Source organism: Ananas comosus, linkage group 3, assembly GCF_001540865.1.
Source record: "Ananas comosus cultivar F153 linkage group 3, ASM154086v1, whole genome shotgun sequence".
Lineage (NCBI taxonomy): Eukaryota > Viridiplantae > Streptophyta > Magnoliopsida > Poales > Bromeliaceae > Ananas > Ananas comosus.
Window position 1 is genome coordinate 15,702,107 of NC_033623.1, and position 14,404 is coordinate 15,716,510.

The 14,404-nt window shown below is 38.4% G+C and overlaps 2 protein-coding genes across 2 annotated transcripts; both read left to right on the forward strand.

Moving 5' to 3' along the window:
• Nucleotides 1,992-9,866, forward strand: LOC109707507 (putative ABC transporter C family member 15). Its single transcript, XM_020228820.1, has 11 exons — nucleotides 1,992-2,081; nucleotides 3,034-5,387; nucleotides 5,920-6,006; nucleotides 6,210-6,872; nucleotides 6,965-7,129; nucleotides 7,359-7,653; nucleotides 8,075-8,289; nucleotides 8,527-8,832; nucleotides 8,933-8,996; nucleotides 9,118-9,357; nucleotides 9,461-9,866. Exons 1-11 carry the CDS (start codon nucleotides 2,006-2,008, stop codon nucleotides 9,592-9,594), a joined length of 4,599 nt encoding a protein of 1,532 aa, XP_020084409.1. The 5' UTR covers nucleotides 1,992-2,005; the 3' UTR covers nucleotides 9,595-9,866.
• On the forward strand, nucleotides 11,197-14,295 carry LOC109707509 (tobamovirus multiplication protein 2A-like). The gene is made up of 6 exons (XM_020228821.1): nucleotides 11,197-11,723; nucleotides 11,991-12,090; nucleotides 12,582-12,662; nucleotides 12,758-12,862; nucleotides 13,142-13,348; nucleotides 13,916-14,295. Exons 1-6 carry the CDS (start codon nucleotides 11,443-11,445, stop codon nucleotides 14,021-14,023), a joined length of 882 nt encoding a protein of 293 aa, XP_020084410.1. The 5' UTR covers nucleotides 11,197-11,442; the 3' UTR covers nucleotides 14,024-14,295.

Genomic DNA, 14,404 nt, shown 5'->3' on the forward strand with positions numbered 1-14,404 from the left:
GGAGAAATTAAGTATTGCACTTGATGAAGACCTTCTATATCAAAGCCATAATTTTAATCATATATAGCCTTTCTCTAATACAACGAACGTAGAATTTTTGTAGCGCTTATTTTGGCGACTACTTGACGCCCAAGATAATAAAAGTTTTAATATTTATGATTACATTTGGTATTATCTGTAGTGGTTATTTTGGCGACTACTTGACGCGCACGATAATAAATTTTTTAATATTTATGATCACTTTTAGCGAACTAGAATTGGTACTCAGAAACTTCAGTAAACACACTCAAATGCGCAAATTAGCAATAATCTGAGACAATTTGACGCAAAGCAAGAGCAATAAATGAGCTATTTTTCCACTTCAGGGAACCAGCTCAGCCTCTCTTACTTGTCTAGGTTCAAATAGGAAAATAAAAAAAAAAGCATATATAAAGGAGTTGAGCTTATGCCTTTTTAAAAGCATTCGGTCATTTGTGTTTATAATTTTTTAACCGTCAGATCATCATTCATATAGCACTATTAACAGTTTGTGCCAAATGTTTTTTATTAGTGCTCTAGGGATATTAAGATCCAACGGTTAAAAATCATAGGCTCAGAGGAGCTCAACTCTGCATAAAGCTACGCAAGTAGAAACAATATATATATATATATATATATATATATATANCATAATCTACGTTATTAGAACTATCTAGAAACCAAATTTCATAATTTTTCGACATCATTTACCAAGCGATCAAAGGATTTCAAAAATGACTATTTTAATGGCCGATGTGGCACATTTTTAAGTTCAACGGTGTAGAAGTATCCAAATTATATGAAACTTTAATAAAAAATTCTACTTAACATCAAGAGCAAGAACAATACTTCCAATTTGAAATTTGAATCATTTATCACTATTTTTTATGAGATTTTTATTTTCAGCCGTTCATTTTGAGCCTACTAGTTCACTGGGCAAACGAAGTCAAAAAATTATAAAATTTGGTTTCTAGATAGTTCCAATAGCGTAGATCATGTTTAACGGAACCGATCGCTAAATCGGACGTCCCATCATTGAAAACAACTTACAAGCACCGGAGCCTCCGTACTTTCGAAAGCATAGGAGCCTAGCTATATATATATATATATATAGAGAGAGAGAGAGAGAGAGAGAGAGAGAGAGAGAGTCCGGCTACTATGCTATTAATAGCACGAAGCACTTGGTGCTACCAAATTTTCCGCCGTTAGATCTATTCTTTTGATCATTTTTATCCGTTAAATCATACTATTCAATCAACCACCCACTCAACCCTAGGGGATCCATATCATTCTAACCGCACATCTCTTAATCCAATGGCCAAAAACTTGGTAGCATCAATGTCTTGGTGCTATTAATAGCATTTGGTTCAGGTTAAAAAGCAAACGTGCATATAAACTGAACTGAATCGAACCACACAGCGTAGAACCAAACACCCACCTATGCTTCCAAATAAAGCACCCATTTCCAATCTCACGATTCGCAAGTTCCCTTCATTAACAAAAGTTCAAATTACAAGCAGTTATCAATAACAACTTATCCCAATCCCTAGAACAAGTGGCAAAGGATTTGATAGTTGGTATCCGAAACCCAAAATTCGAATCCTAGTTGATTCACATTTACAGCTAAATTTATTTCTAAATAAAATAAACGAAGTGGGTAGTATGGTACCTATCTCTCAAAAAAAAAAAAAAACCTTATCCCAGTCCACTTGTTCCAACGAAACTGCTACGTGAGATCCCCACATCAATGCTGAGAAAAATCCCAACGTATTAAAATTTTTTTTCTCTTTTTCTCTAAGGACACCTCCACTCCAAAACAAATCCCATTCATTAAATAAACTGTCCCTTTTATTCTTAATTAACCTCTCTAATCACCCTGTTACTGCGACATCCAAACACCCTCGAACTTCTTTATATTACGTCGCCTTCTCCCCATTCTCCCTCTCTCTCTCCCTCTCTCTCTCTCTCTCTCTCGTTGGTGCAATGAATGGAAAAAGCCCGATTGTCGAAAATCTTCGACAAAACTCTCAGAATGTTTCACGAAGATATCATCGATTTGTCAAGTAAGTTGATGTTTGTAGTTTGAAGAGATTATATATATATATATATATATTTGACCTCTTTATTCTAGATGACTATTATACTCATAAAGAAATAGAAGAGAAGGAAAAAGAAAGAAATGGGTGCAATTAAAAACTCATATATATATCACGTTAAAGAAGAATTTTGCATGCATTTGATGTGTCCTACTTGTTCATGAATGAAACTTCAACGTCATAAATGTCACAGATACAGTTATTTACTGCATTTTTATGCGACAAAGGCTTAAAAGGCAACGTACGAAATGAGAAAATATTAAAGATCAGACACTAGTTTTCTGTTTCTTTATATGCTCTAGTAAACCATGAATCACAAACTTAAGATTACGATATCTACGAATAATAGATTGAATGACATGACTAAAATGAGAGCTGCATTACCCTTAATCTAAAGTATGCCTATTCACTTATCAAGTCAAAAGAGGATCACACTAACTCATAACATCTACTATTTACAAATTAAAACAAAACAAAGCCACAAGAAAAATGATATTTTGCAGGTATAGTTTATTCACTAATCCTCCGGCACTAGCGCCGCAGAGTGATAGAAAACAAGTCTTATAATGGCTGAATTAAACAGTAAAAAGTACTTGAAAATTTTATTTAACAGTAAAGCACGTTCTGATAGAATAACTGAATAAGTATGCTGGAAATTTAAGTCGTGTAAATTGTATGATTGTACTCTGCTGCTCAGAGACTGTGGCAGCCCTAAGTTTGAGGCTTTAGTTTTTGTCCATTTCTTAGCTGCACTTGTTCACATGTTCAAGTCGACTTCCTGCAAAAAATGTGTACTTACCCTCTTACTACATAATCATGTAGCAGAATCAGATGGTAGATATACAAATTACCATTTGATATCTAACATGTATTAACCTTCTTAGTTCCTGACTCCACAACACGGTTGCATGTCGTGCAGATTCTCACTTGCTTCAAACTTGGCGAGGATGGTCAGAGTTGACATCCTCTTGTTTCTGGATGAACCTTTTTGTGCTCATTCATCTCACCTTCATTGGTAGCTTTTTAGTTCAACTTCTGCACAAGAGGATCAGTGCATGGAGGCATAGATTCAAGAAAGTAACGCATAATCGTTCTGCCGAGGAGCATACACCCGAAGAAATAAGCTTTGATACGTCATACCGCGCAAGTAAAATATGCTGCTTGCTAATATTGGCCTGTCACTCAATGAGGCTAATGTTTTTGCTGCTACACCGAAATGGAAACCGTTGCAAATACTCTTTCTCAGTTCTAGCCGAAATAATCCAGTCAATTTCATGGGTATTCCTATTGATAGCAATACTCAGTTTTCAGCGAACAAAAACTACAAAAGTTCCTCTGCTTGTTAGAGCTTGGTGGATCTGCAGCTTCTTTCAATCAGTTTTCTCTATCGCTACTGATTTATACTCTGCTTTGATGGACAATTCACTCTTTGGAGTTGGAGAATACACTGATATATTATCGCTCCTTTCTTGCACATATTTATTTATTATATCAGTCAGAGGAAAAACAGGGATAAGCTTCAAAAATCGCAGCATAACAGAACCACTGCTGAATGGATCAGCAGAAGAGCACACAGAAAACAAAAGGCAATCTCCTTACGGAAAAGCAACTCTTCTTCAACTCGTCACTTTCTCTTGGATCAACCCCATTTTCTCTATTGGATATAAGAAGCCTTTAGACCAAGATGAAGTACCAGACATTGACATAAAAGACTCGGCGGCATTCCTCTCCGATTCCTTTAGCAACATCTTAAACAATGTAAGACAAAAGAACGGGTTACAAACTTCATCAATCTACAAAGCTATCTTCCTTTTTATCAGGAAGAAAGCAGCAATCAATGCATGCTTTGCAGTAGTAACAGCATGTGCCTCTTACGTCGGACCTTCCCTAATCGATGACCTTGTTAAGTTCCTAGGGGGTGAGAGACAGCACGGGGTCAAAAGAGGGTACATGCTTGCGGTCCTATTTTTAAGTGCCAAAATAGTGGAGACTATCACTCAAAGACAATGGATTTTTGGAGCTCGACAGCTTGGTATGCGCCTAAGAGCTGCTTTAATATCCCACATATACCAAAAAGGTCTTCGACTATCAAGCCAATCTAGACAAAATCACACCAGCGGAGAAGTTATTAACTATATGAGTGTAGATATTCAAAGAATCACAGATGTTATATGGTATGCAAACATCATATGGATGCTGCCGATACAAGTCTCACTCGCAATATCTGTTCTTCACAAAGATCTTGGTTTGGGGGCTTTTGCAGGATTAGCTGCAACTCTTTTAATAATGACTTGTAATATTCCTCTAACCAGAGTACAAAAGCAATTCCAATCCAAGATTATGGAGGCTAAAGATAATAGAATGAAATCAATGTCGGAAGTTCTTCGAAACATGAAGATATTGAAACTTCAGGCTTGGGATATGCAGTATCTCCACAGATTAGAGGGCCTGAGGAATATAGAGTATAATTGGTTGTGGAAATCTCAAAAATTGCTAGCATTTACTTCGTTTATATTCTGGGGTTCACCCGCATTCATATCGGCTGTAACTTTTGGTTCATGTATACTGATGGGTATTCCTTTGACAGCCGGTAAAGTTCTTTCTGCCTTAGCCACATTCAGAATGCTTCAAGATCCAATCTTTAGTCTCCCAGACTTGCTTTCGGTTCTCGCCCAGGGGAAAGTTTCAGCTGATAGAGTGGCTTTATACCTCCAAGAAGATGAAGTAAAACACGACTCAGTTGTTGCGATTCCAAGAAATCAAACAGAGTTCGATGTGGAAGTTGATAACGGGCAATTCAGTTGGGATGCTGATTCGACATTCCCAACACTTGATGGAATAACATTGAAGGTGAAAAGAGGAATGAAAGTGGCTATATGTGGCACTGTCGGATCAGGGAAGTCTAGTTTATTATCATGCATACTTGGGGAAATACCGAAACAGGGAGGAACAGTGAAAGTTAGTGGTAGCAAAGCATACGTCCCTCAGTCACCATGGATTTTATCTGGGAATGTAAGAGAGAACATTCTTTTTGGAAGGCCATACGAGAGTGACAAATATGAGAAGACTATACAATCATGTGCATTATTGAAGGATTTTGAGCTCTTTGCGAATGGGGATATGACAGAGATAGGCGAAAGAGGAATCAACATGAGTGGAGGGCAGAAGCAAAGGATTCAAATTGCAAGGGCGGTTTATCAGGATGCTGATATTTACCTTCTGGATGACCCTTTCAGTGCAGTAGATGCACATACTGGGGGCCACTTGTTCAAGGTGAACTGTCAACTGCCAATTAATGCATTTTTTTTTTCCTTTTTTGCATTAAGTACTCTTAGATTTTCTTGGTTCAAATTTTCACTAGTCTACAACAGTATGACAAATTTGAGATCACGAACTGGTCCTTTTTCAACTTCCAATAATGAAAAATCAATTGTTTTTGGCTGTGTACTTCTTTTGACCCTCAATTTCGCTCTACATAGGGAAGGTCTATACAAACGGCTTCTTTTTTTTATTGTGTAAGAATTGTTTTTGGGGTCGTTATAGCCCTTCTAATAGCTTTCACCTGACGGCCTTTAGCTAAATATTATCTCGTCATCAGTCTATTATCTATACCCGGTTGAAGAAGTCATTGCCATCTTGAACGAATTTTCCTCAATTTATCCACAAGTAATGCTGCTGGCATCTTGTCCCTAGTGTATAATTCCTAGTTTCCTATCATATTTTCTAACAACAATGCTCGTCCTCGACATTTTAAGCAACTTTTATACTTGCTAACCTAATATGAAAAATTGTGTATGTTATGCAGGATTGCCTAATGGGAATCCTTAAGGAGAAAACTATACTATATGTTACCCACCAAGTTGAGTTTCTCCCCGCTGCGGACATTATCCTGGTAAGCATGACAACAACATATCTTCACAATCCTTCATAGCTGACAAGACCATTTATATACTGTGCAACAATTTAGAGGACATCTACAAAAATCAAGTTACTCAAGTAAAGCTTATATAAGAAATAGACAAGTCCTCTTTCTCACATTTGAAAGAAAGATCTTATTCATCAAATAGTGTCGTTTATGAATGTGAAACATAATAGGTAATGAAGAGTGGGAAAATTGCACAAGCAGGAAGATTTGAAGATCTTCTTCGACAAAACACAGGCTTCGAGGTTTTAGTAGGAGCTCACAGCCAAGCTCTTGAATCTATTCTCAATGCCGAAAATTCAAGCAGAATTATGAGCGAAAGAACCGTAGAAAATGCATCCACTGATGAGTGTGACGGAGAAAATGAGACAGATAATCAACTCCAAGGTATAAACAAACAAGAATCTGAACAGGACCTTTGTCAAAACATCAATGAAAGAGGGAGGTTAATGCAAGATGAAGAAAGAGAAAAAGGAGGAATCGGAAAGAAGGTTTATTGGTTGTACCTAACTGCAGTTCGAGGCGGTGCATTAGTCCCCATAATAATCATTGCGCAATCTTTATTCCAAATACTCCAAGTGGCAAGCAACTACTGGATGGCATGGGCTTCTCCACCAACAACAGCAACCATCCCCGTAGTGGGACTCAATTTACTCTTCTTAGTATACATCCTTCTATCAGTTGGAAGCTCTTTTTGTGTATTTACTAGAGCAATGCTTTTAGCAGTAGCCGGGCTTTTGACTTCGGAAAAGTTCTTCAGGAATATGCTCCACTGCATCCTTCGTGCTCCCATGTCCTTCTTTGATTCCACACCAACAGGAAGAATCTTGAATAGGGTCAGTTGTTATTCAACTCTTGCACAATATCGTGCATACCCTTATATAGTTTTAGACAGGACTTACAAATAGTCTTCTGCCCTTTTTAATAGGCCTCCACTGATCAAAGCATCCTAGACTTGGACATAGCAGGAAAATTGGGCTGGTGTGCCTTTTCAATTATACAAATTCTGGGGACCATTGGGGTGATGTCACAGGTTGCATGGCCTGTTTTTGCCATATTCATTCCAGTGACTGTGATCTGTTTCTTTTATCAAGTAAGAGCTTTATTACAGCAAATATTTCTTTAGATGTACAGTTGAAAATGTTTACCTTAATTGAATAGACAATTCAAGTTATTAATGTCTGTACAGTTAATTTTAGTATCAGCAGATTTATCACAAAGCACTTGCACTACCTAGTAACTCACAAAAAAGCTAATTAAGTTGGTTTTCTCCAGTGATATTTTTGGAAATTGAATAACTGATGCTTACCAACGTCTCGCAGCGATACTATATACCAACAGCAAGAGAACTGGCGAGGTTATCAGGAATTCAAAGAGCTCCAATCCTTCACCATTTTGCAGAATCCCTTTCTGGAGCTGCAACTATTAGAGCATTCGAACAGGAAGACCACTTCAGCAAAGTAAACCTTGGTCTCATTGACAGCCACTCCAGGCCATGGTTCCACAACATTTCAGCAATGGAATGGCTTTCCTTCAGACTGAACTTGCTTTCCAATTTTGTTTTCGCATTCTCTCTGGTTTTGCTTGTGAGCCTTCCTGAAGGTTTTATAAACCCAAGTGAGTTTAAAATACTCAACGTCCTTGATCAACCACGTAGTTACACTTTTGCATTAGGAGCTTTTACATTTATAACCCAACTAATTGCAAAATTATCAATTCACAACTATATGCTCTGACAATATTGATTTTTCATATAAATCCCTTGAAAGTGCATTTTCTCACAAAAATACCACTATCTTCAGCTGGGAGTAATCCAACTGATGACGGGAAGTTGGTTCTGTATTAACAAAAGTTTTACTCTAATAGGGGCGTTTCTGTGTGTGAGCCAGGGTTCATATTGAAAAACCAGTTTTCAAAGGGCATAATGAAGATTCAGATTCTTGCAGCGATGCATATGTGTAAATAGATAATACTGTAGAGGTATCCATATGTTTACCATTATCTGCTAGATCTGACCTTCTGATTCTTTGTGTCAAAGGTATTGCTGGACTGGCGGTGACGTACGGTTTGAATCTTAATTCACAACTAGCAACTATCATTTGGAATATATGCAATACAGAAAACAGAATGATCTCAGTTGAAAGGATACTGCAGTACACAAGGATCCCTAGTGAGGCTCCTTTACTTATTGAAGATTGCCGGCCCCCTAACAATTGGCCAGAAGATGGAACTATATGCATTAAAAGCTTGGAGGTAAGAGATTACTTCTGATTCAAGAGTTCAAATGCATGCAAGTGCGTGCATCCATAACAAGTATGGTGCACGCCAAAATAAATGCATTTATGTAGAGAAAACGTCTTACTAATATGGTGTAGTAAAAATGTATATTTTCAGAAAAAAAAAAAATCAAAAGAACCAAGCACAAAAAATAACAACATATAGCAAAGTTGCATGTTTTGTACTCTAGCGTAACTTCTTATGATTATACAGGTTAGATATGCAGAACACCTCCCATCAGTGTTAAGGGGCATAACATGTGCAATTCCGGGAAGGAAAAAGGTGGGTGTTGTGGGACGAACCGGCAGTGGGAAGTCAACATTAATTCAAGCTCTTTTCCGGATTGTTGAACCAAGGGAAGGAACAATAGAGATCGACAATGTCGACATCTGCAAGATAGGCCTTCATGATTTGAGATCGAGGCTTAGCATCATTCCACAGGACCCGACCATGTTTGCAGGCACAGTAAGAGGAAATCTCGATCCACTGAATGAATATTCAGATGAACGGATATGGGAGGCAAGTAAATAAATTCTGCCAACAGTTCCAAACATAACATCATGCAAGGCAAATTTTGTCTAAATCTAAAAATGAGAAAAAGAAAATCTTTTTATTGCAGATACTAGATAAGTGTCAGCTTGGTGACCTGATACGCCAAAGTGAAAAGAAGCTTGATTCAACAGGTAATACTTTTCCTTGGATATAATAGTGTAAAGTATAAACCACAAATTTCATGGCATAACCAATTAAATTAAATCAACAAGAAAATCACTAGCAAGGTGATTTACGTGCATTTTCTTGCAGTTGTTGAAAATGGAGAGAATTGGAGCGTCGGGCAAAGGCAACTGTTTTGTTTAGGAAGAGTTCTGTTGAAGAGGAGCGGCATTCTCGTTCTTGATGAGGCAACTGCTTCAGTGGACTCTGCAACTGATGGAATCATCCAAGAAATAATTCGTTGGGAATTCAAAGACCGCACAGTGCTTACAATAGCTCATAGAATTCACACGGTTATTGACAGCGATCTCATTCTCGTTCTCAGTGAAGGTAAAAAAGAAAGTGACAAGATTAAAACTACAAAGCAAACATAATATATTTCTACTTTACATATGTGGTGATGTTGCTTCATTTTGTGCTTTTATCTGAGCAGGACGGGTCCTAGAATATGACAGTCCCTCAAAATTGCTGGAGAGAGAGGATTCCGCATTCTCTAAGCTAATAAAGGAGTACTCAATGAGATCGCGGGGCTTTAGCAATACAACACGCAGTGCGCGAGGCACATGAATTTCCTACTGGGTACGGTGTATGTCGCGCATGAATTTTCGACTGGTTACGATATACGCGATATCAGGCTACACAGGAGCCCTATTTCTCTCTCTCTCTCTCGGATTATGAGGCAGTCCCAGAGTCATATGACATAAGGCTTCTGATTTGAAAACCCTACCATATGATGAATAAGAATAAGGAACAAATTGTAGTCAGTACAAACATTCACCCCTTAATAGAATTCTAATATTGAAGCTATTACACAAGTCTTCTGTTTTAAGTAATTACTATCCAGCGCATTGCAGTTATTGGCTCTACTTATCTTTCACAAGCAATTAAATTTGTACTAAATCTTTCGGATATGTCATGACCAAAATATGAAATTGGGTAAGAGAGAAACCAAAATTTGTATTAAACACACAGTGCAAATCCAACCAGCATTTAGTTAAAATACAAGATTTAACTTACCAAAATAAGATAGTTCAGCAACCATATGGCAACTAATTATCTGCAATGGAGCTAATTCAATAAAACATTAGATAATAACCTGAAACACACCTCATATCAACTATTTACCCAAAATAACAAGTTAACTGCACCAGAAACAATGCCAAATCCACCTAAAGTTCTTTTCAGCTCATCGCATAAGCTTCAATCTAAAGTTTCTGCTTGTTGCCAAACATTATCCCAAACCATAATCCTACAAATAGATTGAAACAATAATAATATAATATACGATTTAGCAGTTTCATAGTGAGTGGAGATGAATCAGGGAGCAAACCTGGGGGAGATACACAGGCCAAAATTTATTATACTGAACGTGGCCTGCCACGTCATCCGTGAGCCGCGAGGGCACAAGCCCTCCATCGCCCATCTCCTCTCAATCTTCACCGCACATCAAAGACGAATCGGTCGCTATGAAGTGTGGATGCATTTTTTTTTACGGTCCACAGCTGACGTGGCGGACCGAGTCCGCGCAATAATTTCTCCTCACCGCCGCTCGGGAGGAGAAGAGCTAGGGAACGGCGGTGGACCAAGCGACAGTAAAAATGAATCGGCAACAAGAAAACGAACTAGATGCGACCTGCGAGCGTTTTGGGAAAAGTCGGCGACGATACGCTTGAAATGCCGAGTTGGCCGGGATGCCTTTTAAGGAAGTCGGCGCGAAACGCATACATTGCCGAGTCGCATCTTGGGAAAAGTCGGCGACGCTACGCTTGAAATGCCGAGTTGGCCGGGATGCCTTTTAAGGAAGTCGGCACGAAACGCATGCATTGCCGACTTCTATATATTTGCTGCTTACTTCGTGAAAAGTCAAAACAATATTACGTGTTGCTTTTTTTAAAATAAAAAATTATTTATCGGTGGAACTGGAACACGAACACAAGGCGACAGGGAGTCGAAAGCGGTCCACGTAAGGTTAGACTCCACCGCCCGTGCGCCCCACTCTATCACCGTCCATCACGGCCATATCGAACTTCTCCGCACGCCACGTGGTGGCTTGGCCTTGTCTCTTTCTCAGCCTACGTTGCGAGCGTCTAGAATAATTTTCAACTAAAAAAATAAATAAAAAAACAACGGGATGAAGCCAAAAGAATAAAAAATGAATGGCCTTTCCCTTTCCCTCTCCCTCCTTTTCTACACCGTTCCGGGATGAGACCAGTTGTTATCACCAGTTCAAAAAATTCGGTGAAATCGCATTTAACATCGATTTTGTGGTTCAATTACTCCAAATTCTGATCCATTTCGTCTTCTTCCTTTGGAGCTTTTCCTGTCACCTTCTCACAATTCTAGGGTTTCGGTCGATGAGAATCAGATTTGGATACTGGTAATCGAAGCTTTCGATCTTAAGAGGAGGTAGCGATCATGGCGTGTAAAGTGTTGTGGGAGTCTCTGTTGAAGGTCCTCAACTTCCTGCTGGCGATCACTGGATTGGCGATGGTAGGGTATGGGCTATACTTGCTTATTGAGTGGACGAAGATCTCTTCGGGTGGCGGCGGTGGCGGCGGTGATGATGATAATGATCCGATATCGCCGGATCCAATGTCGCCGGTGAGCGGCGATGCAGAGTTCTTGAAGCTTGGCCGGCCCATGCTCGCCGCTGTCGCTCTATCGAATGATTTGTTTGATAAGCTTCCGAAAGCGTGGTATTGCTATCTTTTCACTAAGTTCATGATCTATGATTGTGTCACTCTGATAAGTAGTAGCAATTTTGGTGTTTATTGCATTGAATGCATGCTTGTGCATCATACTTGGGCCATTTGATGAATTCGGAGTAAGTGTTTATAAGTGTAATCGCAGAGTTAGGATATTTCAGTAGTTATAGGTTTTGGATTAACTACTATATATTAATTGATTCAAATATCGGTTATAGGTTATGTAGTAATTTTGCCACTAATATGATGTTTTGGTAGGTTTATCTATTTATTCATCGGTGTGGGAGTAATTATCTTTGTCATATCGTTCTTTGGTTGTATTGGAGCATTTGCAAGGAACAGGTGCTGCTTATCTTGTGTATCCTTCAAAATCCTAGTAACTAAATGCTTTTTGTTTACACTTCCTGTTGCATTTGCGTCTGCATCTAAGAAAAGATTGGCCAGAACGTTGGCATCATGTTTTTACTTCTTTGTTTTGTTTATTTTTTCTGTTGTTAGCCAATCTTGGAATGAGTCACATGTCATATGCTATTTTAGAGATGAGTCCTATTAATGAACAACAGATAATGAACTTTCGAGTACTGTAGGACATTGTTTGAGGAGAATTAGGGTTATATCTACTAATTAACTTATTGGTTACTTATGATTTTGTATGTTCGTTGAATTAGATTTATTCTTCTGATTTTGCATGATTGCAGCTTTTTTCGAACAGCTCTTACTTCAGAATTAAGTCATCGATTGACTATTCTAGTTAGCATAGCTTTCATAGATCTTTGTCAGCCTTTTCTCTTCACGTGTGCAGCGATGTTGTTACTGATAACCAATTGTATTTTTCCTTAACGCATATAGTACTCTTTCTTGGTAATCTTGTTGATTCTAGTTGAGCTGGCAGTGGCAGCGATCATATTCTTCGACAGCAACTGGAAAGATGTGAGTCTTTTTCTTTATTTTTTTGCCTCAATTTCATTTTAGTCTAAGCCATGCTTTTCTTAATTACTAACTACTCGAATTAACTTCTTATGCAGGTAATTCCAGCTGATAAAACTGGGACTTTTGACATGATATATCACTTCTTAAAGGAGAACTGGAATATAGCAAAATGGGTTACTTTAGGAGCTGTTATTTTGGAGGTAAGAAAAGATTCAGTATTCTCTTTTGAGTTTTATCAACCTTTTCTAGTTTTGTCTGCAATCAATGTCATAATCTTCCATATGTCATTAGCCCAACTTCCACAATGCTAGGCCAGACAATCAGTATCACATTACAGATTTCTCTTAACACGATGTGTATTAAACTCTAGGAAATATCATGAAACGTCAAATGATATTATGTATAGATATGCATGATCAGTTTGTTTCTTGTATATGCAACTCCTTTGGGTAACATAGTAACTATTGTCCTGTCTGCAGGCATTGATTTTCTTGCTAGCTCTTTTAGTGATAGCAGCAAACAAGCCTGCTTCCTATGACAGTGACGAGGAATATATTGCCCCGAGATCTGGCATTAGGCAGCCTTTGATACATCAACAAGCGGCTCCGGTTACTGGAGCACCTGTCCCAACTCTTGATCAACGTCCAAGCCGGAATGATACTTGGAGCCAACGAATGAGGGAAAAGGTATTTGTATTGGTTCTTGGTTGTTATTTGGTATATATGCTCCTACAAATATGTCTAATTGCATAAATTGCTCCGCAAAGTAAGATTTTGCACGCCCTTATAAACCATACTCGTTTGCATTCATGCCCTTTTTAATGTGCAAAAACTGCTTTTGCATAGATACTCAAGTATGGTTGCATTTGAAAATAAGTGAGCAAGATTCTCAGTGGTTCACATGCAAACGCCAACTTTTTAGTGGGTATTCGCGCCATCATGCATATTTGCAGTAGGTATATATGCAAATAAGTTCTTTCTGGCGGTTGCTTCATTTTTTTGGCTTAGTTGGCCCAAGCTTTTAGAATAGGTTTTCTGCTTGAGCATTCTGCAAATAAAGGAGCTTGTTTCATCTGCAAAAGCGGATGACCCTGTCTGAAGCTTCTGCTTCTAGCTTCTGAAAGGCACTTTGTGCAACTCTAATTCTTATTACTGACGTTCTAGTGCGGTAGCCACATACGAAACTTTAGTCATTCGTTCTCTTGTATTTTTACCAATGTTTTTATGTTTTGGTGTATTATTTTTCTTGACCAGTACGGCCTAGATACCTCTCTGTTCACATACAACCCAACAGGGGGGAGCAGGGGTCAACAAGACACATCGCCTCCAGCGGAAAAGAGAAGCCACTGTACTATACTGTGAGAGGCTTTGGTGGCCCAAGCTGATTATCGTGAGCATAGTTTGCGAGAAACTGCTTGTGAGAAAGTGTACACGCTGTTGTTCAGTTTGATGTGTAGAATAAACTGATGTCCAGTTTTCAAAGACTTTCATTTTCTAACAGCACTTTGAATAAGGTATTGCACACTAGTATCTTGCACAGATGGATGTACCCATGCTCCTTTTACCTGTTGTTGCTGCAAATATCTCAAGCACTAAGCTGAAATTGTGAACTTCATGTGTGCTTGTTCGGCTTCTATTTTGGGACATTTCCTGCAGAATTATAATTGCTACCTAAAGATAATAGAAATGGTTGCTTGTATGACATGCACTTTGCAAGGATAAACTGCAATCAAATAGTAGTAT